The 26,408-nt window shown below is 36.5% G+C and overlaps 1 protein-coding gene across 5 annotated transcripts in view; it reads left to right on the forward strand.

The window, feature by feature from the left end:
* The window catches only part of CORIN (corin, serine peptidase), a 130,128-nt gene that overhangs the window by 88,733 nt on the left and 14,987 nt on the right, over positions 1 to 26,408 (forward strand). For all 5 annotated transcript variants that reach the window (XM_069014185.1, XM_069014182.1, XM_069014186.1 and 2 more), the window contains exons 11-16: positions 2,820 to 3,051; positions 7,036 to 7,181; positions 7,921 to 8,028; positions 12,244 to 12,357; positions 13,901 to 14,011; positions 14,723 to 14,852. In XM_069014185.1, the coding sequence (XP_068870286.1) occupies positions 2,820 to 3,051; positions 7,036 to 7,181; positions 7,921 to 8,028; positions 12,244 to 12,357; positions 13,901 to 14,011; positions 14,723 to 14,852 (841 nt within the window). The remainder of the gene's footprint in view (positions 1 to 2,819; positions 3,052 to 7,035; positions 7,182 to 7,920; positions 8,029 to 12,243; positions 12,358 to 13,900; positions 14,012 to 14,722; positions 14,853 to 26,408) is intronic.

A 26,408-nucleotide genomic window follows, 5' to 3' on the forward strand; every position in this document is an offset into this window, starting at 1 on the left:
AAGACAGTTTGGGAGAGATTTTTCTTGCGTAACATCTGGAATTACTATTGTCTTTTATTCATATTGTTTTCACTCTTCGTATTTTGACCAGAGTTCTTTCGTCTTTGGTAAGAAATGAGAATTCTCACGGAAAATTTCAGTTTTGACAAAGCAGTGCTTTTTGGCCCAGATAACTATTTGGTTGAAAAACTCCAAAGCATAGGCCACATTTCCCAGTATTGAATATGATGGATGTTTTCCATATGTGATAATATCTGATTGGTTTAGGCTGGCATTGTAATGTATTTACAACATTTTTAGGATAACAGAATGAATATCCGAAGGGACAGTGTAAAGAAGACAGGGCTCAGGGACAGGATCAGAGGCAACTGGCACAAAATGAAACACAGGAGCCTAATGAAGCTCTGACCATGAGCACTTTTTTTACTGCAAATGTGACTGGACAGATTGTCCAGAATGGTTGTAGAGACTCCAATGGATAGAGCAAGTTAGCAATAAACACAGGAAGATATTAAATCCAGGCATAGCTTATGTGGTAATGTCTTGGTTTGTGGGTTTTTTTGTTGGCTTGATTTTTTATTTGTTTTGTTTGTTTGCTTTTTTAAAATTTAGGATAAAAGATGCAATGAATTTTATTCCTTGTTCCCCACTCATCAGGATGCACCCCTATGTATTATAAGAAAGGGAGTAGCAGGACCTCTTAAACTGTAGGACAAACTCAGAAGGAAAGACTAAGCCTTGGGTTACTTGAAATGATTCAGATGTTCCCCTGGAGCATATGTTCTGTATATTACTCTGTGGATTGTTGGGAATTGTCTGTGACAGTCAACAATATTATTTTCAAAGCTACAATGACACTTCTCTGCATAACATAGTAGAAGCTTTCTAAATGCAGAGTGAAAATGATAATCATATTGAAAACATGTAAAGAGCAAACCTCCAGTGGCATTTCAGTGGACTAGAATTTCTTCCAGAATTCACTGAAACCCCTATAAATATGAGGCATAATAAAAGAGAATGGTATATGTGCATTTCAACTCTTTAATCTTGAATAATGTTACATTATACAAACACTTAGAATATTGCATTTACTTTTGTGTTCATCCTGAAATATTGATGAACATGTAAAGTTCTGTACACATCAAAGAAAGATGTTTCCTAGCCAAAATCAAAAGATGAGCCCAAACTGATCTGGGCATCTCAGGCAAAAGTGTGGAAGGACAAGGGTGGTTCATCATGAAGAGAAGGAAATGGCAGTAATGTGAGGAGAATTGTTAAAGTCATTGAACCTCATATACCCCAAAGATGGGACTAAGTGGTTTTAGGCAACAGAAATAGTTCAGTGCTAGTAGTATGGCAGGATTTAGCAGTGAGGAAAAGCTGGATATAAAATGAGCTTTTCATGACCATCAGATTAGAGGTAAATAGTAAAAGAAGTTATAACAGCAAATGCCACACCATGAAAGAGTGCCCAGTTCTGCTGACCAGCTGAATAATTGACTGTCAGATCTTCTTTCAGCTTCCTCTCAAAGATACAGCTATGGGATGACACAGTTGCCACACTGTACTAGCAACTGATGCTGGCAACTGGCTAGCAGAGAATATTAATCATATTAAGGTATTTTTGCTCCCAGAATAGGGAAATGTATGCATTTTTTTTTTTTACTTTTGAATAGTATACTTTTTTGTAGAAAACTTTCTCATATATCCAGAGTAGATAAGTTTAAATAATTCTACAATCATCTCATTGCCAAATAAAAAGTTGAATTTCACTCTGAATAGAAGTGAAATTCTCTCTGTAGTTTTCTGTTATGGTGGAAAATTGAAAAATAAGTATTTCTGAATACCAATTTGAGGAGAAATACAAAAGCTATACAAGTTTTAAAAATCCAAAATACTTGGCTAGTTCACAATTTGTTGTGATAAACCCCAAAAAGTTGGAAGATTTTTGTAGATATCTATAATATCTATAATCATATGGACTTGTAGCTGTTGCATCTGTTTTGTCTCTGCTTATCATTCTCTTTTGTTATTAGCTATGTCTTATCTGAATTAAATTATTAACATGTAGACTGTCTCTTGCTCAATGCTTGTGCAATACATAACCTAATTACATAACCTAATTGTCCCCATTCTTCCTTCAGATCTTGGTATTAAAAAAGAAAAAGAAAAAGAAAAAAAAAAAAAAGGAAAAAAAAGAAAAAAAAGTCAAATCCTGGCTTCTGTTTTCTGTACAGAGAATTTGTGAAGTCTCTGTCACTAGAGATTTTTTAAGACCTGACTGTATAAAGCCTTGAGAAAGCTGGTCAGTCCTCAGAGCTGACCAAGCTTTGATCAGGGCATTGGAATAGAGACCTCTTGAGATCCTTTCCAACCCAAAGTATCCAATGGTTCCTGTCTTCTTAATTTTGGCAATTGCCCTGTCTGGTAGCATAGTAGGTACACCAGTGGGAAGTGTGTTGCTGTACAGTACAGGAGTTCTTGAAAATCATCAGAATCTTGATTTGAAAAGAAGAAATCTATTTTTAGAGGATGGTTTATTGTACCACCTTGAAGTTAAGATGTAGCCCAGAAAGTTAATGAATATTAATAAGGAAATAAAAGTACCTTAATGGGTTATGAGGTAGGCAGAATTCAGACCCACCTTTACTGGTATGAATAGGCTCATAAAGGATCTCTAACTCTGGAACTTGTAGTTTCTGAAGCCTGAGAGGGTATCCCTGACTGATAAATTTGTTAAATATGTATGTAATTTCTTCTTCTGTATTTAATTTAATCTCACACCGTTTGTGGTTCTGTTTGTTTTCTTTCTGTGAAAGGTCAGTGTGAACCAATTACTCTGGAACTTTGTATGAACTTGCCTTACAACTATACTTATTACCCAAACTACCTGGGCCACAGGACACAGAAGGAAGCCTCTATCAGCTGGGAGTCTTCTCTTTTCCCAGCTTTGGTTCAGACCAACTGCTACAAGTACCTGATGTTTTTTGCCTGTACAATCTTAGTACCAAAATGTGACCCCCATACAAATCAGCGGATTCCACCTTGCAGGTACTATGCTAAACCATATTTCATTTAATTCTTGACTTTGTCTGTCATAGTACTTTTCCCCAATTTTATGCTTTCTTTGAAAATGCCAAAAATTTTTCTTTGGAATTGCACAGGAAAAGGCTGCTTCTGACCAGCATGCCAGGTCCCTCTCTGCAGGGCTGCTCTCCAGTTTGTGCCTGGTGCTACTCCATCCTAGGTGCAGATTCAGGCATTTGTTCTTGTTACATTTCATGCCCTTAATGGTTGCCTAATGGAAAGAACTGTTGTCCCTTGAGACTCAACACCATCTCTCGGTTTTGTATAATCAGCAAACTTGCTAATGATGCACTAAACTGCTGCATCGAGACCATTGATAAATGTGCTGAACAGGACAGGCCCTGCAATTGAGCCCAGAGGAGCAGCACAACTGACCAGTCACCAGCCAGATGTAGCCCTGTTTGCCAGGACCCTTCAACCAGTTTTTCACCCAGTGCTCTGTGAACCTGCTCACTCCACTGTTCAGCAAGGTGACAACAAGGATGCTGTTAGCTTTGTATGAAGTACTTTCCATTTCTGTGTGTTTGATTAGAATTGTGCCACTATAAAGATTGCTTAAACATAGAATCAGTTAATTTAATTTGGAACATTAGCATTTTGTAACAGTTCCATGCATTAGTACATTACTTGGTGCAAAGCCCTATCCAAATGCTCAAAAAACCCTGAGATTTTAATGTTTATTTTTCTAAATTAGGAGTGCCACATCATTCTGATTCCAGGCTAACTTAGGTTTTCATCTTGTCAGATTAACTATTTCACCATCCTCACTGAGTAAAATCACTGTGCTTTGTTCGAAAGAGACTGTGTTCTGTAGATCTCATGGCTTTGTTAGCAGCAGTTGTTGCAGGTTAGGAGATCTAATAAACCTGAACAGGCAGAGCTCTTTGAGCTACTAGCTGCTAGAGCCTTCTCATTCTGTATTTCTGCCTTTTTTGTTGGGCCTGCCTTGACAGTATTGATCAATTAACATCTTCTGTATTGAAAGAAAAGTTCACTGAAAATTGCAGTACACATCCTAAAATTTCTTACCACGTGATATTGTTGGCAAATAGGTAATGGTTCTTTGTCTAGTGATGTGCTTTTTAGTGCAAGGCAAGAACCTTGGGAACCACAAGGAAGTTTATGAATATACTGTTAAATTCTCACATAGGAACCTAATGGGAAAGAAAATATTGCATATAGGATAGCTGCAAAGTTACAGTTTGCTAGTTTGAAAATCAAGGTGTTTTCTTTTAAGAAAGCAGTATAGCAAGTAAAAATCAGACTAACTTGTTCTAATGTAGAGGGACGTAAGTTAAATTATCAGCTCTTTACTGTCCTACCAAGATAACAAATTTTACGAAGTATCATGATACAGTTGATTAATCTTGAAATTTAAAGTATTAAACAGATGAAGAGGAACTTACAGAACGTGTAGAACAATTTAACTTGATAGGAACCCCTGAAAGTCATCTGGTCCAGCTTCCTGCTCAAAACAGGGCAACATCAAATTTGGACGAAATTGAATATATGACATAAAACTTCAAATCGTAGGATTCAAAGCTCTACTTTTACAATAGTTTTTACGTTTCGCTTTTATGTTAGATCACAAATAGTGTTTTTATTAGGAAGGGAGACCTTTGAAGGTCCCACTAGATTGTACTATTATCTGCTTAACAATAAGATTTTAGGAAGAATTCCAGGTACACGTATAATGTAAAAACCTACAAAAGTTTTAGAAATTAAAACAAAAATAACCTCATACCAATAAAAATTAAATTAATTTGATATGTCAATATAATTATAAACCTACTTTACAATTTGAAGGTCTGAGATGACAAAATGTTACGTTGTCAGCACAGAAACTATATTCTGAGAATCTGCTGCTGACTTTCAAAACAACTGCCCTCTTGTTCAAATATATCAGTGGTTTGTTGAGCTTAACAGGACATATGTATTGTTTTACCTGTCTTTTCCTGTAAATATGAATGAGTTCAGCTAATGCAGTTTTTCAGTGGTGTGCTTTTAAAGTCAAACTGTGCTTTCCAACCATGAATTGCACATTAATGTTATAATTCTAGGTCTATTATAATACAAACTTATTGGAGATGCATTTGATTTTTTTTTTTTTTTTTGATACAGGCACATGGATCTGTTTTTTTCATTCCAGGAGGTTTATAACTAAATTATTTTAACTCTACTGCCCCTGTATAAAACAGCTGTCCCCGCTTTGCAAGGCTTTTTGTTGCCTTTGTGTTAGTTTGGCTGTCATGCATTGTTTTTTAGCTGTAACAGTCTTCATACAGTTTTATTCAAAGTAAAGAAGACAGGTAAAGAGATTTTTTGGAAAGAACTGAACTTATTTATAACATTCATTGATATGTATGTTTTCAATTTACATATCAATTTTCATTGATATGTATGTTTTCAGTTTCTGAACAATATTCTTCAGCTCTGATAAGCCGTTGATAATATTACTCCAGGCCTACTTTGAGGATTAAATAGATTCTAATTCTTTCACCACAGACAGATGACTAAATGGCTTATAATGCATTAGAAAAGGTCAGCTTTGACAAAAGATCTAAATGTGCAGAAAACATAGGGCAGAAGCAGCTTAGATGTCTCTGCTATATTATCATCATATTTTTGTTGTGGGTTTTGGTTTTTGTCATTGCAAAATAAAAATTCTGGCATTCAGAAATCTGAGGTTATAAAGTAGTGTCAGTCAACCTTTCTGATATTGAGGAGGATCTAAAAGGGAAGAGAGTCTGTAACATGGTTGGCTAACATCATTCCATTTCTTCTGGTTGCTCAACTCTGTGGTGAATTGTTTGGTGCAGAAAAACATTGACTCTTCTTAATCTAATTCCTCAAAACAAAATTAAATTTGGGAGGATTAATGCTGTATAATTTTCCCAAAAACGCATAAAAGAATTAATCCCATATGAATTTTTTTTGTTTCTTTTGGTCACAGAATTTTCCAAAGCTAATTGCAGGAAAATAAAAAAGTTCCATTAGTCAAAAGGTCAAAGGAAAATGAGTGGAATAAAAGGCCTTTCATGAAAGGAGTATCTCTTCCATGAAAGGAGCGTATCTAGAAAAAGGATATGTAAATATGAATCAAATTAAGGCAAGCTAAAAGTGACATGAAAGGGAAAAAAAAAAAGGGTGGGATCCTTTGGTTGAATATTTTTCAACCTACAGCTAGGACCCAAGGCAAAAGTAATGGCTAAATGTTTAAAACATTAGGGGACTTTTCCTTTATGCATTTTCTCTTTGTAATTTTGAAGCATTTGACAGTGCATATTTTGAGAGACATGATGGATGATTATCAATCTCAGTGGATTGAATGAATTTTGCATAGTGAGTCCCATCTTCTATATGGTTAAAAAAAAGCTGCTGAAGGACTGTATTCATGCCTTTTCCTGACTTGATAAAAGCTTCTGTTGGTCTAAGTGACAACAGCCTTAAGACTGGGTTAGTCTGTGCTTTGCTTTTCTGTAAGTTTTGATTTTATTGAACTCCCTGGGGAGTTATTCACTCTTTTGTTTGCCGGTTTAAATCTTCTATCCTTCTGAAACCACATGGTTTCTGTGGTAACATAATCAGAAGAGGTAGCACTTCACTAGTACAAAATGCGTTTGGTTTTTTTTCCCTGAAGGAGAGCAGTTAGTGCTTCTTAAAAAACATTCACTGCCATCTCTTACAGAGGAGAACATGTTTGTAAGCAGTTATATTAATTATTATTAGCCTATTTATAACATAACTATTTATAACATAATTGCATAACAGTAACTTAAAATAACATTTCAACAGTACCATTCTTTGATGTATGTATTTTTTTCTGTTTAACGGATCTTTTTCTCGATCTTCATCTTTAACTTTGGCTAGGATTATTAACTTCTAGTATCTGGGAATTTTGAAGACATTCACTCAGTTACTTGGTGCAATTCTGCTTTGTCTCCTCAGGACATTATGTGTACAATCTAAGGAGCGCTGTGAGGCTGTGCTTGGGATTGTAGGTCTGCAGTGGCCAGAAGATACAGACTGCACTCAGTTTCCAGATGAGAACTCAGACAACCAAACTTGTCTAACACCAGATGAAGGTGTAGAAGGTATCTCCTATGCGTATAAGCAAATTAATGATTTAAATGAGTTCCCAAAGTCACCGGTGTTTGGTTTTTCATACCTCCTCTTTAAATTATAATATTTAAACTGTGAAAATTATTCCAGACTGAGTTGCCCTACTCAACCATGCTGGTCTCTTGGCTTCTTTGCTGGATTTCTTGCTCATGGGGATTGCTTCCTTTTGCGCTCAATGAGAGTTCCTTAAAGATCTGCCATCTCTGTTCCACTCCTTTGTCCCAAAATGGTACTGTGAGATGAGGCAGAAAAAATGAAAGGGTTAATTAGTGGAAATTTATACTTGGTTTTATTAGTTCAAATAGACACATAATTCTCAATCTCTTCTTTGACTGGTTTTTATTTATTTATTTACTTATTTTAATCCTGGGGATTTCTTATACTTATTTCAATGCATAACACAGCACCACAATGGTGAGGAGAGTAGCTAGGAAATTCATACCCATGGTCTAGACAGTGTATGCCAGTGATTTGGCAAAGCAATGACATTTGACAGAGGGCAATGTGAGGGAGAGGCCTGGAAAATATTGCTGGACCACATTCCCAGTGCAATTGTTAAGAGTCTCACCTGATACATAGTTCCAGTCTCATGAGCTTTCTATCCATGTCATTTACCCTCTGAAACAGCCCCTGTGATAAGTAAGTGCCCATCTCATGATTAAGCTTTTATCTTATGGAGTCCTGTTTCTCCCTGCTTGTTGTCATTGACAGAATGCTCACCCAGTCACTTCAAGTGCCGTTCTGGGAGGTGTGTCCTGGCTTCCAGAAGATGTGATGGTCAAGCTGACTGTGAGGATGATAGTGATGAGGATGGCTGTGGTAAATAAATTCAATGAGTTGGAATGGAGAGTAGCTGCAGCATTAGAAAATGAGCTTTGTCTTTCATTCAGTTACTTGAATTGTAGCATGACAGTTCAGAGAATAAGCCCCTTTTTTGTATTTTTTTTGTAAAAATATGTTTAAAAGTATTGGGATTTTTTAAGACAGTATCAGTAAAAATACTATAGAAAGAATCCTTCTTAATCAACGTGAATAAAGTTTATTGATCATTTAAATTCTGATAACCATACTCTGGCATGTTTGAGTATTCATTAAATAATCAAGCTAAAAAAATTCTGCAGATTTAGTTCTTTTCATATTGCTGAAGGTTTTACTGCGCTAAAGTGTAACTCCCTGGCAGATTAAATCTTGAATCTGTAAATGTAGTTTTAAATTTATACATGATAGTGTTCTTGTTATGATGTATAGACAAAAGATATCATTATAATGTCTTGTGTTGCTGAAGTGGATTCTGCATGTTTTTTCAGATTGATCAACCTCATGTTACAAGTACAAGCATAAACCCTCAAAGTTATTCTCCAATATGAGAGTTTCTGAGTTTTAGTATAGATGCTTTTGACTTTTAACTTAAGGGGATATATTGAGCTTGAGAATAATCAAGAAATCTCTTGGTCACTATGTATCCTTGTACATGCTGGCAGGAGAGTTTTCAGGAGAAGGGAGCTCTAAATATTTCTTGATTGACAGAGGTGTAGCCTTCAGGGAGATCTGCATGCAGGACTGGCATCCCTAGGGGCAATGAGAATAATTATACATCGCTAAGGATTTAGAGAAGAGGTGTGCATATGAGCAAAGGATTGGAAAACATTCCAGCACCGTAGGGCTGAGGTGCACAACCCATTTATTTTTTTTAAACTGAGAACAGGTTAAGAGGGAAGCAGAGTTTATGTGAGCAACAAAACTGTGGCAATAAGAGAACTTCTACTCAGAGACAATAAAATAAAATCCAACACCAGAAAGCTAAAGCTAGGCTAAAATTTAAGCTTGGCAGCCCTATAAAATGCTTCTTTTTAAAAAGCAGATTGTTTTAATGTTTTCAGTAACCAAGGGATTATTTATCACCAATGTGTGTGATGTATTCTCAGTCTCTGAGAGTTTCCAGATCATGTTTATATTCTCTCTCCTCTTTCTTTCTCTTCCCCCACCCATGTAAAAATGAAAGAAAGGAAAAAAAAGGATATGCTCGCTGAAATACAATTTATTACTAGGTCATTCTCTTGTTTGGATTATAAAGGAAAGTCAGAGCTGATGATCACAGTGACTCTTTCAGAGTTTGACAGGTCTTTACTTTTGCATCAATTGTCTCAATTGTCCTCCCTGCCAAATATTATTTGTTGCCACCAATTTTGAACTCCTTAGAAAACTAATTGTTATGTGTCTTTTAGGATAATTTTGTTCTCCTAGACATTAACATATGAAATATTGTTCTAATATGTAACATTCATTTCTCGTGGAACTCTTTCTCTAAAGTCTAGACAGAATGTCACAAGCAATCAGCAGCATTCTTATCAGTTTCTATAAATATGGAAGACTGTATCAGCTAGGAAATTACCTCTGTCAGAGTGACATTACTTTGACCAGGGCTAATACTGTTACTGAAGAACAAAAAGTCCTTGTAGAGCTCCAGAAGTAACTCTGACTTATTCATATTCCATGTATGCAGGACAAAATCAAAACTTGATGATCTTTCCATGTGTGAATGGCTAGCTCAAATTTTATTAGCCTTATCCTTTGTAATTGGTTTTATAACATTAAAAAACACTGAATGTTTAATTTGAAACCCTTGTATCTGAAGTGCTTTAAATGACAGACTTGTAACAGCTTTACAGTGCAAGGTGAAGGAGGCTGAAAAAAGACTAGTTACAGCTTTCTTGTGCTTGAACTACTCTGGCCAAAAAATATAAGTTAGAACCACCCAAAGGGACTAAGGTATACTCTAGCCATGCAGAGTAGAGCTGTATTCAGCACCCATTGTCTCCTTCTGTTAGCAATGCCTGTCATACTTTCACATGGTCTTTGTGAAAGGAAATCTCAGCCATGCCATTGCAGTGAAATCCTTAGTCCCATTTAGACTGGGATTTGGGGAGAAAATTTGACTGAGATTACTGGAAGTGAGACTTCTGAGTGCAGTGAAGTGTAGGGAAGGTAATTTCCAAAAAATATTATTGTGAACGATGTCATGTGAGTTTGTGGTATTAAATATACTTGGTTGTAATTGATTGTATTAAATTGCTGGCTGCTGAACAATGCCTTTGGCAGGGAAGAGAAGAGGGTCCTACACCTACTAAAGAAATTGAGGATATAACATTCAAAACCTATACTCTCTTCCACTGTTTTCTGGAATCTGAGTTCTGATCTGTAGTACTTTAGGTGAGAGAAAAATGGTGATGGTCTTAACATTAATGATTTAATGATAATTGCATGGGAAATGTATATGTGAATAACAATTGGTAACTTCCTTCCTATTATGAAGAATGAAGGTAAGATCATATATGAAACCATAGCTCTTGTCAAACTGTATTTTTGGGCTGGGGGTAATGTACATATAGACAAGTTTTCCTACTTCCACTTTCACTTCCCTTTCATTGAATGAAAAGTGCATGTCACAAAAATAATTAGAGATGAAATATAAATACTCGAAATGGTACATGGTCTCTACCAACAAAACGGTGTATTTGAACACTGAATTCAGTAAGTAGTGAATTTCTGATAGGGAATTGTTTCTGCATTTCTGTAAGCGATTAGTTTTGGAGAGTTGTGGTACACTTCACAGTGTAACACTGTAATGTGTGATGAAGAGTAAAGCCAAACGTATTTAATGAATTGTAAAGAATCTGCTAAAAAATTGCAAGGTTCATAGATTATGGGGGATTTAAGCTTTTTTATTTTATATTCATATCAAGCTCCTAACATGACATTCCTTGTTCTATATAAGAGTAGAGATTTTGTTTAGTTTCAATTAATTTTTCATTAATAGTTATCACAAATATTGTCAAGAAGGAGACCTGGAAAGTGGTGACACCCAAGAAAGTTCTTTGATCATGAGGAATTAGTTTCAAGGGTTAAGGCTCTTTATTTCTCTATGCTTTAACATTTATTTACATGGATTTTCAAACCTAAACAAAATCAAGCACCCCACACATCCAGGTACAGTTAAAACCTGAATAGACTTTTCCAGTAATCCAGTAGAGATTCTCTGGTTAATATTTGTCAAATATGTACTTCTGAATGAAAACTTCTTGGAAACAATAGATTTGCTTGGTAACTTACTGCTGATTTGCTTTCATAGTTCCAGGTCCAGGCAAAGAGAGGTGCTGCTTTAAATGCTGTTTGTAAATTTATACCTGAACTATTTGCATGTATGAGCATCAGGGCTATCACTTGAATTTGCACTGAGATTAAAATGAAAAGTATCTTCTGCAGAAGAGGCCAAACAAGGCAATCAAATAATCTGGTTTAGTCAGGACAGCACATCATTTTTATGGCTTCTTTTAAAAGCAGTGTCAGACATGCAGGACATTAATATGTCAAAGTATTTAAACAGGTATCACAATGAAATATTTTATTAGTTGATGGAAATAAAAAGTGGAATAAAACAAGAGAAAACTCTTTTCTAAAATGTAGCTTGGGCTATTCTTAATTTCCTCTAGCTGACCAACAGGAATTTTACTGTCAAAACACTTTGACATAATTTTGTAAAGATTTCTTCTCTTTCTATGTTTCATTGTGATTCTGTGTTAGATTCTGTCTCAGCATTGCCAGAAAAAAAAAGTATGTATTTCTACACTGTTTCATGGAGATTCCATGCTTTTATAGGATTTGCTTTTGAATGACCAAGGAATTTCTACAGACTTCAGGATTAGAAAAGTTCTTATATTACTAGTAAATATATTTCAAGAATAGTGGTGTATGGGTTTTGAGCTAATTGAGCTAATGCCTAAACCATTAGTTATAGGTATGTGTAGCATAATACAATTATTATTTAAAATCACTGAAGTATTATGAAGTGTTATAATATTTAGACCAATTTATCAAGTGTGCACTGTGCCAGTCTTATTTCCATTTCTTCATTAGTAACTATTCTTGGTATATTTTAAGTGAAAATATTATGTGAGTTTCAGGACTTTTAAGGAACAAAACAGTTGATTCAATATTACATGCAAGTGTTTCAGAACTGTGCTTCTCTGCCTCCAGGTTGTAGAGAAAGGGGTCTTTGGGAATGTCCTTTGAAGAAGCTGTGCATCAAACACACTATGATCTGTGATGGTTTCCCAGACTGCCCCGACATGATGGATGAAAAGAATTGCTGTAAGGACTCATGCAGTTTTTTACTCCCTTAAAGGGCTGATCATATTTTTGGGATGTTGGGGGGCAAAATAAATGAAAGTAAAATATTTTATGTTTTCTGTAGGCAGAAAGACTTAGTTGTTCCCTCAGTTTCCTTTTCAGTTTTTCTATAGCACCAATTTCTCTCTTTCCTCGTCTTGTGTCCTTTGTTGATCACATCCTTGGACCCTTGATCTCTGTTTGGTCACTCTTGTCCTCTCTCGTTCTTTTCTTCTCTTTCTCCCTCCTTGTTCTTGTGCCTTTGTACTTCTTTTCTTTATTCCTTATAGATTTTTTAACTTCTTTTCCCAAGTTTCCTCAGCTTCATTCTATACAGGCATAGCTGCTCACTGCTCTTTTTTTCCTTGATTTCTCCTTGATTTTCCTTCTGATCTGTTTTTTGGTAAATTTCATATGTCTCTCGTCTTTATTTAGTTTCTTTTTGATTGACATTTCTTAGATTCTGTTTCCTTACTTGGCTCCGCAGATTTCTTCTATAATCCAAACTGTGGTAACAATTAAGATACAAAACTTATTATGGTACACTGATGGCATGGGCACACTGTCCATGTGCACAGTGTAAGTCTGCTCAAAGTGCTGGCAGAAAGATCAGGGGTAGGCAGCACTGCCTGCTCTATCTGTATGGTTTTCACTGTAGAGTACACTTTTTGTACTCGTGTTGCAAATAAATGCTTGGATTGTATGGCAGTACAAATGCTGTACATCAGCCAAACATGGGCACAACTCAATGCAGCTGCCTTCCATGCATTTGCTCCCTCTCTGCCCTCCCCCAGGTCTCAGAATTCCCTAACGATGGGGTTTATAGAAGCTGGAAGTGTGTTAGCGAGGAAGGTCCTGTACTGCCACACACCTGCCTTTTGGAAGGGAGGGTGTTGGCAGAGAGCTAAAAGTCATTTGCAAATGGAAGCTCTTGTGCTCCCCATACTGAACAGACTCTGGAAATCCGTATGTGAGGATGCCAGCCAGCAACCAACTGTGAACTGGAACATGTCTATCAGTACAGCAGTTCTGTACCTCTAAATAAAAATAATTATATCATTTTGAAAAGCAAAGTTGAATTCAAAAGTTAATATATAATTGCTGTGGATGAGAGGAAATAGATATTCATTGTAGTAAAATAATTTTTTTAAAAACCATGAAGACTCCAACAAATTTGGATCAGTCAGCTAAAAAGCATGGAACAGTATTTTCACTTACAGCTTCTGAGGGGCTTAGACAGGTTTCATATAACAAGACCACAAATGATACTAACTAATCACAGATCTTGCATTTCCAGACACTCTTCCTTCCCTCTGAGTTGCAATGCCCTCTGCCACTGCATGACAGCAACCACCTTCTGCCCCAGTGGTATCCATGCTGAATTTTGTTGCAAATCTCGTTCAGTTACTTGTTCCATAAATCTGATCTGTGCCTACCTTCACCTTCCTTCTCAATTTTTCATCTCAGTGTGAATTGCACTTTGATTGTGTCTTTCTCAGGAGGAAGCATGTTTTTGTTTTTGCAGCATTTTGTGAAGAGAGTGAACTTGAATGTGCCAACCATGAATGTGTGCCACGTGAACTCTGGTGTGATGGGCAGGCAGATTGCAGCGACAGCTCAGATGAATGGGACTGTGGTAAGTTTCTGCTGTGGGGTGCCTCAAAGTGACGTTTGGGTGATGGTAGTAATCACTGGTGATTTAATTTAGAATACGGTGGTGGAGAGGCACTCCTATTAGCAAAGAGAAGACTGGGGTGAGGCTGGGAAAGCATGCAAGGAAGTGGCAAAAGAGAAGGCCAAAAGCTCAGTGTGAAGAGTCACAGTGCAAAGATATAAGAAAAGTGATATGGCAAGAAAATGCGTAGATGATGTGTGAAATCTGGAAAGTACTGTGGATAGAGGAGAGATTAAGAAGATGTTGAGAGTTGGAGGGACCTTTTGAGAATCTTTTTTGCATGTAATAAAAGCAGTTCTTGAACTTTTACACACAGATTAAGAGAGAAGAAATGGTGATGATCTTTCTATCTAGATTATCTAAATAGATTAAGGCTATAAAAACTAAGGCTATCAGCAGCGTATGTGAATCTGTGCTGGTGAATTAGAAGTGTTCAGGTTTATTCCTGCCTTCAAGATACCTTTGCTGTTCAGTGTCTCATGCTGCTCAGTCTTAGCAAGGTTCTGATAGCCACACTTGCCTTTGTTTTAAATTGCATGGCTGTTCAGCCTGTAAAACTAAGAAAAGTCCAGCAATTTGGAAAACTCTTGAATGTAGTTGTGTGTTTTCAGTTTGCCATTTATAAAACTACTTGAAATAATATTGAAGTTTTCTTCCTTTTTTTCTTTCCAGTTACACTGGCTAAAAACACCAATTCCTTGATGTTCCTGACTGTTCACAGGTCAGCTGCTGATAATCATGTTTGTGCTGATGAGTGGCAAGAGAACTTAAGCCAGCTGGCCTGCAATCAGATGGGTTTAGGGTAAGGTCAGTAGTTTGTAGCTTTGATGAATTTCATAGGACAATTGGAGTGCTGGAGTTAGATGTGAATGATCATTGTTCACTGCAGTGTTAGACCTAGTGTGGAAATGGTTCACAGAGAAAAGAGGTAGAGAAAAGAGAAATTTTGGGAACTATGGCAGGAACAGAATTTCACTAAAATCGAGTCACTTTCACCACTTTATAAACATTGCATGATTGTTACTAAAAGAGTGTTTTGAAACAATAATGGTGTTTTGCCAAGTCTCAATATTTGAACTTTCAGTTATTGCCGAGACTCAGAATTGTTTGGCAATATAATACTCTGTTCCTTCCTAAAGAATTAAAGCAGACTGAGGAAACACAGGAAAAATTATCTCCCTTTATTTGCATTTTGCAGTAAATAATGTGAGTTAGACAAGTGAATGTATCTAACTTGGGCATCTCTGAACAACAAATTGTTAAAGAGAGAGCTTTCTGTGTGGAACTCAGAAAAAGAAATAGACTCTATGTGTCTTTCTTATTGCATGCACACTAAATTGTGGAATATTTGATGCAAAATATAACTGTTGGATAGAAAACAAGTTAATCTGCTCTGATATTCACAGCTGTGTTCTACTAGGAAGAGGCAAATCTGATGGTATACAAGGATACCTTTTGTCAGAGTCTGACCCCCAAACTGAATAACCAAGTGTCTTTTTTCTGTTTGCCTTTCAGCACTACACATATTGACATGCATGTTCTTTGTACCTTTCTCAAAGTACACAGGAAGATAAAGACCCTGTGTTAGGGAGTCTGCACTTAATTTATTGTCTTGCACTGCAGGGACACTTGACATCAGTTCTAACAGATGTCCCAAATTCAAGACCATCTGTAAATGGACTGCCAGCTATTCCAACATACAACAATTTTATACTCCTCTATCTAGTTTATTGTATCTAAATAATATTTGCATCATCTTTATGCTTTAGCTTTATTTAGCATCCTAATAAAGCTTAAACTCCTTTGATACTTTCAGAAATAGTTATTGATTTCACAACTACTTTGTTGTCTAAGAACAAAGCAATGGTCTTAACATTAAGAATATCTTTCTTCTTCATAATTCAGTTTTTTAGAAGCATAGAATATATTGAGTTGGAAGGGACCCATCAGTATCTTTGAGTCCAACACCTGGCCCTACAAGGACACACCAAAAATCACAACATGTGCCAGAGAACGTTGTCCAAATGCTTCTTGAACTCAGACAGGCTTGGTGCTGTAACCACTGACCTGGGGAGCCTGTTCCAGTGCTGAACCCTCCTTTGGGTGAAAAACCTTTCCCTGTTGCCTAACCTAAACCTCCCCTGACACAGCTTCATACCATTCCCTTGAGTCCTGTCACTGTTCACAAGAGTGAAGAGATCAGTGTCTTCCCCGCTGCTTCCCCTCACAAGGAAGTTGTAGCAGACTCTCTGCAGTGAGGTCTCCCCTCCGTCTCCTCTGGGCTGAACAAACCAAGTGACCTCAGACACTCCTCGTATGGCTTCCCTTCCAGTCCCTTCACTATCCTCATGGCCCTCCTTTGGATGCTCTCTAATAGTTTAATATCTTTCTTATACTGCGGCACCCAGAACTTCTCGCAGCACTGGAGGTGAGGCTGCCCCAGTGCAGAGCAGAGAGGGACAATCCCCTCCCTTGCCCAGCTGGCGATGGGGGCCTGATGCCCCTCAGGACATGGTTGGCCCTCCTGGGTGGCAGGGCTCTGCTGACTCACATTCACCTTGCTGTTGGTCCTGACATAAAATTTGCTTCTCTTTCCTATGATGCTTGGTGCTAGGAAAATGAAAAGGTATTAAATTATCACAATTCCCTCCTTTTTTCAGAGGTGTGCCTAGGCTGAAATCAGCATGAGTAGAAACTGATACCTTCCTGCTTCTTCACTGATGCTTGCTAACAGATATTTCCAATCCTGCACTTTTAAGAAATGTAAGAGACAAAAATGATTCTTAAATCTCACAAATCCATTTCTAACAGGGTGACATATTCTACAAATTAATTTTTCTACAAGATCTTTTTAGTAGTGACAGGTAATTTTGTGAAGGGCAGTGGGAAATTCCCCTTCAAATCTGAAGTCTACAACTTCAGTTTGACTCCGATACTAATTTCTAATTCTTTCTTGCAGTACTTCAGAAAACCAGACTAGGGTTTGTCTTTCCTTTCTTAGTGCTGGATTTTGTCAATCACCTGAAGCTTGATTTACTTAGCTATTCTCCAAGTTTTTGTGAAGTGGCACTGCCAAAAATACAGTAAATTAGCTTTGAAGAGCTGTAAGAAAAACAAAGATTAAAATGTGTTACCAGAACTGATTTCCAAAAGGACTAATATGAGTAATACAGTTATTTAATTATTTTGTTAACATTGCAAAGGGATTCAATGAAAATGTCACAGAGAGTAACGTTTTCCATATGGTGGAATGGAAGACTGGATAACTGGAGTTTCATGCCACTGTGAAATCTGATCTGAAGCCATGAACTTCAAGTCATCTGTTGGCATTTACGTCCCGCATACATTATTTATTTGACTTATAACAAGAATGGCTGAATGTGAGGTTGATGACATTGGTGTTTTTAATAAGCTCTTTCTAGTCACCATTGAGGGTACTGGTAAATTAGGCTGTATATTGCACAGAACTCAAATAATGATAAAACTCCTCCTTTTGCCTTTTTAAAAAAGTAATAAATAAATATAACATATTTCAGACAGTGCTTTTTTGCAAGTATTCCCAATGTGAGCTACTTCATTTTACTCCTTCAGAAAACAAAAGCTGTGAATATACAAATCCTGTCCACATTAGAGCACACTGCAGAATCACCCAGTTTTTTGGCTGTGCAGATTTCTTCAATAATAACTTACAGCCGCACTTGATTTTGATTTAATAATTCTCTTGTTTATTCTTAGAGAAAAATAAGGCATGTGAGATATCAAAGTGAAGATTTACTAATGCCTTAGACCAGGAATTACAATGAATGGGAGCATATGGCATTTTTATTTTCTGTAAAGCTCTGCAAACTATTTTTTATAACTGTCTGGTGCTTTGCCAAATAAAAATTCCCAATTGATATAATGTGATAATGTTTAAAATATAAAGGCAATGTTTCTAACAGCTTTTGGATATTTTAGTTATTTAAAAACAACAGATATTTTAATACTTTAGCCTAAATTAATCTCAAAAAAACAAATGAAGATAGTTAAATGACAGTGGGTAAAATTAGGTTAATTTAACTGATAGTGGTAACATATTTTACAGAATATCAGTCTGTCTGGAACATATAAGCCTTGAGTCTGAAGCAACATAAAAGTTTATTCTATTCTGCCCATTTCACAAAATGCAAGCAATTTTCCTGGCTGTTTGCCAATTCTAATTCCACAGACGATGTGGTTTTCCAGTTTTTCACAACACAACTCATGGAATGTGTTGTGTGGTCACATGAAACTGCAAGTTCCAAGCATTGTCTGAAAGACTTTGGGCTGATGATGGCTGTTGCTCAAGTTATGCAGTGTGTATTCCTAGCAGTTCTTACATTTTCCTGTAGTACAAAAAAATGTTAAATATGAAGTAAGCCTTTGTTTGTAATGCTAAGAACTTAATGGGAATGCTCAAGCCTTAAGATTCACAGTTTACAACTGGATGGGACTATCACCTAATCTCAGTGCCTCTTCATGTCAGGACATATAAGTTTATTCAGAGACTTCTGACTGAGTCCCAGATTTCAATACAGTGAATTTAAATGCAGTCTCTGGCAATTAGTTTTTCTGTTAACACAGGTAGACAACAGAATAGCAGTGAGTCTCACATCTGTCCTGGTGTGTGCTAGAGGCTTTGCTGCTGAAGATATGCATACTGTGGAGGTTCAGAATATTATGTTGGAAGAATGTATTTTGTCATGATGTTGAGTTGAAGAAACCTGCTTTCATATACTTGGAAGTCCACGTTCTTTGTTGATGAAATGGTGATCATAAAAGCATGGTCTGGTCAGCTCTAAAATTTGATAAAGGCAGTAGTGGAGTTGTTCTGCCATTCTGTGAAAATACAGTGGAATGACTTGTCTTTCTTAGCTGCACTAGGGTGATATAGCAAATATAATAAATTTCAGGAGCTTGTACCCAGCAGAGTAAGGGGAATTTTAGTTCACTTACTTGTTCTAGTCTAGCACTATCAGCATAAAATCACAGCTGTCTACCAAGTTACTTGTTTTTAAAAATCTACCATTATCTCTTCTTGTGACTGCTGCTCCCTTTCTTGGAGGCTGTGTCACTGGTGATCCACTGAAACAGGTAGCTCCTTTTCCTTTTTTCCTCTGCTGTAGCATCTGCTGTGAGTGTATTTGTGAAAGGGAAGGGCAAGTCTCTCATTGCTGCCTGGTCTTTTGTCTTTCCTGGTACTTTTTCACTCTATGTCTTTGGTATAAAGATCTTTAATATTTGACAACTGAACAGCCAAGCTGCTGGATGAACAATCTCTTGTTTTTACATGATCTAATTTGGTGTTTTTATTACTCTGTAACTATTTCTGCAACAGGAATAATGGAAGCTCAGCTTGATGACTTATTTTCTTAAAAAACATAACAGAAACAAAACCCAGAATCCTTCTGTCATACCCACATAATAAATCTGAACTTCTGAATGAAAAATTTTCTCCAAGAATAAACATGACATTTAGGGAAACAAATTCCATGCCAAAGAGGAAGTATTTGAACTCATTAATTCAATCTAGATTTCTAGACCCATTCAACATAATGTTACATACTCTTAACTTACCTTGAATCTATCCATGTTGTCCATGGCCACAATGTTCTATTAATCCTGTAGATGATGTAGAAAGATAGCAAATTTTTCACATTTCATTTAATTTTTCAAGAACGGCAACTAATAACTCATTACTGAAATTTACTGAAAATAAAGCTGTGGTACATGTGGAAGGCTGTTTTAGTAAATTTGAGCAATAATAAGCCAATGTTAAAATATGTAGACTTTATTCACTGTTTTAGAGTTGTGTTAGATTTAAATCTGATATGTCTCATCTTTCATGTACATATATAGTTTAAAATATAATAATTTGGATCAGGGTTTTTCCAGAGAAATTTCAAAGTTATAATTCCTGACATATTGTGACAATTTCTTCAAATAGTCATTAAGCATGTGGTCAGTCCCCTCATCTAACACTTTCTAGCTCCACGATTGGATATTTTGTTTTTTTAAAGTAAAATGATAATACTTATTCATAACTTTAGTATCTCAAACAGCCTTGGAGCTGTTGGAATGTGCTTCTGGGTAATTGGCCATAGGTGGCCCTACTTGAATTCCACAGGTCCCTTTCAAGCCCAACCATTCTGTGACCGACTAAAAGAAAGACTCATGAATGCTGCCAAACAAGAAAATGTTCTTATTCTAATGATTGATTGCAAATCCTTTTTAAAACTATTTTGTATCATGTACATTATAAGCCGACTGCCCCTTTTTTTCTTTCTTTTTTTTTTTCCTAGGGGCTTCCAGATTCAAATTTACTCTGTTTAACACTAAACAGATGTTAAATCTCTCTGCATTGAAAATTTATTCTGAAATATGCACCTTGAAGTGTTTTGGGTTTGGTTGTTTTTTTTGCTTGGTTTTTTTTTTGGTTTTTTTTTTTTTTGTCTTACATATTTAAACTAAAAGAAGGTACATTTAGACTAGACATAAGGAATAAATTTTTTACAATGAGGATGGTGAAACACTGGACAAGTTATCCAGAGAAATGGTAGACATTCCATTCCTGGAAATATTCAAGGTCAGGTTGGATGGGACTCTGAGCAACCTATCCTATAATTTAATGAGGTGACTTAAGACTTTGAGAGGGGCAAGGACTGCAAGAAACACAGCATTTTTTATCAGACAAGCTGTCAGGCAAATAGGTCTTCCTTCAGTTTTGCTCTTTCTGCTCTGTAATCCACACCCTCTCCACACCCTCTCCTTAGCTCTTACCAAGCATCCTAATGAAAGACATCCTCTGCATGTAAATCCTGTATCAGTTAACAGACAGAGGTTCTTTCAAAGGTAATCTTAGCTCATGAAATTATGTCAGCATTAGCTTTAGATATAAAGTAAGCTCAAAAATTTAAAAATGCTTCTGAAACTATGTCTCTCAAGTTCTGTTAGGAATGAGAGAAGAATTTAGTAATAAAAGAATAAATATGTTACATGTCTTGAAAAAACAAGCATAAATTCTGCTATGGGAAGATTTCTTAGTGAATAGTAATTGTGTAAAGGATGATGTTGAATAAAGAAACAAGTGAATTTTGTTCAAATGAATTGAATATTTTCACTACGGGGAAAAAAAGTTGAAAAATCAAGTTATTTGTTTCAAATTTTTGAAATTAAACAACTAAAATTTAAAAAACAACATTTTTCTCTGAATTGCAGCCTTCATATTTTTAAAATGAAAAGCTAATTGACTTTAAATGAAGGACTTTACATTTAATTTGAAGTTTAATTAATACTTCCAGCTAAGAAAATCTAGATTTTTTTGAAGCTCTAACTTTAGATGCTCCCAAATGGTCTTTTGTAAGTTTAGCCACAAAATGATACTTGATGAAACCTATAATTTACAGACTGAGAGAATAGAGTGTTGTGGTTTAATGCCAGACAGCAGCTCAGCCCTGCACAGCCGCTTGCTCACTCCTCCCAGTGGGATGGGGGAGACAATGCAGAAGAGTAAAAGTAAGAAGCTCATGGGTTGAGGTAAAGAGAGTTTAATAGGCAAAGCAGAAGCCATGCACACAAGCACAGCAAAACAAGGAACTCATTCACCACTTCCCATGGGCAGGCAGCTGTTGAGCCATCTCCAGGATGTCCTTCACCTGTAATGATGACTGGGGAAGACAAATGCCATCACTCCAAACATCCCCCCCCAACTTCCTTCTCCTTCCTCCCACTTTACATACTGCACATGAAGCCATGTGACGTGGAATGTCCCTTTGGAGAAGTGGGGTCAGCTGTCCTGGCTGGAGCCCCTACTGAGTCCTTGTGCACCCCCAGCCCCATTGGTGCTTGAGTGGGGTGAGAAGCAAAAAAGGCTTTGACTCTGTGTAAGCCCTGCTCAGCAAGAACAAAGTCAGCCCTCTATTATCAACACTGTTTTCAGCACCAGTCTGAGACACAACCCCAGACTAGCTGTAAAGAAAATTAACTCTATCCCAGCTAAAACCTGCACACGGAGATAAAGCAAGCAAGCAAATTCTTTTCAGTATAATTTGGAGTTAACGCATCCTTCATAGGCTTGACTAGTTTATCAGCTAGGACATAGGACTGAGGGATTTTGAAATCTGAAATTATCATCACAGATAATCTTTCTACCAGAAAATTTTAAGAATTATTTACTCATACATGTCTTATTTTTTATCAATGCATTGAATCCTTTTAATTCTATTTTCTATGTTTCAATATGTTTGCGCATTAAAATTTCAGATATTTCTGATCTTAATGCTGTTAAAATCAAGGTTTTGATCTTTTACTCCATATTCTATGGCACAGCTGTGGCTTTAAAGAATTCTGCTCAAGACCAAGAAACATCTTAATCAATACAAACAGACAGGAAACAGATGCTGTTCCATCTCTGAAATAGGCCTAATTTGTTTTAAATTAGTGCCCATATGCGTGTAATCCATTGCCTGCTGGCATAACTCAAGGCTTCCTTTCTCAAACCTGCTGTCACATGAGGCTTGCAAGGATGGAATTATAGAAACTAAACTGACACGTGTCACTGTTACTGGGAAGCAAGAAGTAATCCAGTTTATGGATTATACTTTATTCTAAACTTGCAATTTAATACATTTGAAGGAATTTTTCTGAATGGAATAGGGAGAATAAGGTATTGAAAACATTGCTGTACAGAAGTATCCCAAATGTGCTACGAACAGAATGATGAACTTCATAACCTAAAATTAGTCCCTCCTTCTATTTTCTTTTCTTTATTTTTCATTATAATTTAGTATGCAAGACATAATGCTTGTTTTTCACTGTAAACTTTGACTGTTGTGCACAGTGATCAGCAGGTAGCAGACTAGAATGCTCTGAAGAGTATTTATTAAATATTTCTGTTGTACAGCTTATCTAATGAAACATTACTTTTCCCCACTGAGACCACATTTACAATGTAGAACACAGACCGGGTTCTGTTTTTCTTTCCTAATTCTAAAAATTCCTGTGTTAAACACACATAAGGGAATCTATAGCTTGAAATTAAATTTATTAAAGGAATATTCTAATTTTTAAGATGAAATTTAAAATTTAATAAAATTTAAGTTAGAAATTCCTACTTGGGTTACGTAAGTGCTACTGCAAATTGAAATGCTTTGTGATTTTACAATTAACTGATTTTATAGGTTATTAAATTCTTTTATTAATTGATTTAGATTAAAGGAAAGTTTTAGATTAAAGGAATTAGATCTGTTAGAATTTTATGTGCCCTCTGATTTTCATTAGATCTAGCAGAAATCTTTCTGTGAAGCAGGCAAGACTAACTTGGCTAAGGCATAAGCTGTACAGTGACCTGAAAAGGAAGTGAATTTTTAGAGAGAGTGAACATGTAGTTCAAACCTACAAGAACTGGTGTAGAACCATAAGCATCTCTAGAAAGAATGAGAAAAGTGAGGAATATTATACAGGGAAAGAAAAAAAAAGCAAAGCAAGAAAAACCCCAAAACAAAACCACAAAGAAATCTTAGGAAATCATATTATATTACTAAGGTTGAAAGGCGGAAAGGACTCCACTACTAGAATAAGTAGTAAAGTAGGTGGGTATGCTTTATTCCAGCGCTGGGACGCACGGGGGATCGCTCCTCCAAAATCATGCATGCCTACAGCTGCATTCAGCTCGGTATTTATCGGGTTACAAGTTCCATATTCATTAAGTTTCCTAACAAACTCATACATATTCATCACCTAGCCCCGCCCAGCCTCGCTTCGCATTATAATGAACTCAAAAGTCATTTACATCCGCATAGCACTTGCGCAGTGTTGTTTGGTGGTTGTGGTAGGGGTCTCTCGGGGGTCTTGTGATGAAGTCAGGGAGAGTCTTCTTCGTCTGAACTTTTCACCTTTCTCTCCTGCGCATGCTCTTTTATACCTTTGGCCTGGGTTTAAGCTTTGGGACTGGTTTGAGCTAGTTTTGGGATGAGGCAGGATGTCTGTCTGAGACTCCCGCTGGTCTTATCAGCAGTCTCTTATCTTTTTCTTCCTGCTCTGGTATGCTGACCAAGCTAGATGCATTGTTCCTGACAAATGAATTCTTCTGCTCCCCATCCCCCTGATTCAAGGTAACAAAGATTTAAGAAGGAGGGCTAGAGTAAGCAATTAATAGGTAATACAGTGCTCTTCAAAGTAGCTAGTTTTGTTGAAATCATTAAGAGCATTTAAGAGTTATGGCTCAGGTGGGTCTCCATTATGGCTGACAATAGCGGTAGCCATAGGTTTGAGAAGCTGTAGAGAAGGGAGGAAACTGTTTGGTATGCCATCTTGCATTAAAAAGGATAAAAGAAGGAGATACGGAGATTTACAAACTACTTGCCTAGCTTGAACTACCAACAAATTACAGAAGTATAAGGTCTTAATGACAGACAGGATTTATCAGTAACAAATCATGTCAGAGTCCCTTAATTTATTCCTTGAAATACCGGAGACACTGTGGATGGGGAAGAAACTGTAGATGTGATTGTCATGGTTTGACAACAAAATGTCATTCCAAACTGCCACAGTGATATACTTTTAACTTTCACACTATGTGAAATGACTTTTGAAATAAGTAAGGAGCTATGAACAGAGATGAAATGATACGGGAATGTTGATGATTCATTGTCAAACCATAAAGATGTCTTGGTGGGGGGCTAGACGCATGCCAGTGTGTCTGGGAGGATACAGTGGTATTGTGAGTCATTCAGATGATAGAGACGAGAGCAGGCTTGACAATTTCTCATTCAGCATCAAGCTGGGAGGATCTGAAAGCATTTTGGAGAACAGGATTAGAATTTTAAAATTTTTTACAGGCTGGCAAAATGGCCTGAATTAACCAAGAATATTTATGTGTAATCACTTTGTGGTATTCAGTTTGTGTTAGACTTTGACTAAATGAGAATTGGTCAGCAGAAATGACCAGAGACTTAGCATGATCTGTGAAGAAAGGTTGGAAACTGCTTGGTCATTCAGGGGAAGGAGGTACAGGAGCCTTGAAATATGTAGATTAGGAATAAACTCTTTCCATTTCCGATGAAAAAAAGACAGAGTAATGAGCTTAAATGACAAGTAGGAAGATTGAGAATAAACATTATAAGAAAAATTGCTTGAATATATTGACTGGAAATGCTTCATCATTAAAGTTATGTACAAACAGGGCAGACAAAAATCTGCTAGAGAGAATTTAGATATGGTTGATCTTATTTTGAATTAGGGGAATGGATCAGATGGCCTCATTCAATTTCTTTTGGCTGAATTTCCGATAGTTCACTTTTTAGTGAAAGAAAGTCTCATGGAAGAATTTTTTCATAGGTTCTAATCCCATTTCATTCTTGAAAGCAGTGCAGAGGACCAAATGAAAATCTACGTGAAAGTCACACTTGTCTTTTACCACTAAACTTGGTATTTCTATCACCTCACATGTAGAGGAGAAAAAAGTCATAAAACATTGCTGTTTGTCATACATCTATTGTAAACTTACTTTATTATGGAACTTTCCACAGTCTTGGAGAAGCCCATAGGCTGAGACTACAGGAACCCAAAAACGTATTCATTGAGTGTTATGTTCGAGCAGTTTGGGCTCAGAAGGTCTAGTGTAGCTCTTCTGGCTATAAAGATTTAATGCAGATATTAGACACATGAGAAAATTAAATTTTATGGTCTGTTCAGATTTTTAAAGCCCCAGGGGTTTTAAAATAATATTTCAGTACGCAAATAATTTCATCCACCTAGCACTGTGAGTTGTTATAAAGTCATGTAGTGCAGATAGGTTTTATATGTTATTTTGAAAGTCTGGTGAGGGATCTGGTCAAAAAATCACCACTCAAAAGGTGTGAATTATTGTTGCCATGGTATGAATGTCTTAAGTTTGCAGATACCATTAATAAACTTCCTAAAGTAATGTATATATATGTATATGTATATGTATATGTATATGTATATGTATATGTATATGTATATGTATATGTATATGTATATGTATATGTATGTGTAGATATTGGTTGGACTTGATGATCTCGGAGCTCTTTTTTAACCTAATTAATTCTGTGATTCTGTGATTCAGTGACTGTTCTGTAATGTTAAAATATACTCTGGTGTATGAAAAGTCTGTTCTAGTAACTGTTGGCCTTCTTTAAGGTTCAGCTCTTCATCATAGGCACTGGTCACCACGGTGTGTTCGTGCTGTGCAAAAGAATCATAAAATCATCACTATAACAGGCATCTGGAGAACATCTAGTCCATCTCCCACTTGAAGCAGAACTACTGCCAAATGGGATCAGTTCAACCTCTGCTCTGTTTAGCCAAGTCTTGAAAA

The sequence above is a fragment of the Aphelocoma coerulescens genome, chromosome 4, assembly GCF_041296385.1.
Source record: "Aphelocoma coerulescens isolate FSJ_1873_10779 chromosome 4, UR_Acoe_1.0, whole genome shotgun sequence".
NCBI classification, from domain to species: Eukaryota; Metazoa; Chordata; class Aves; order Passeriformes; family Corvidae; genus Aphelocoma; species Aphelocoma coerulescens.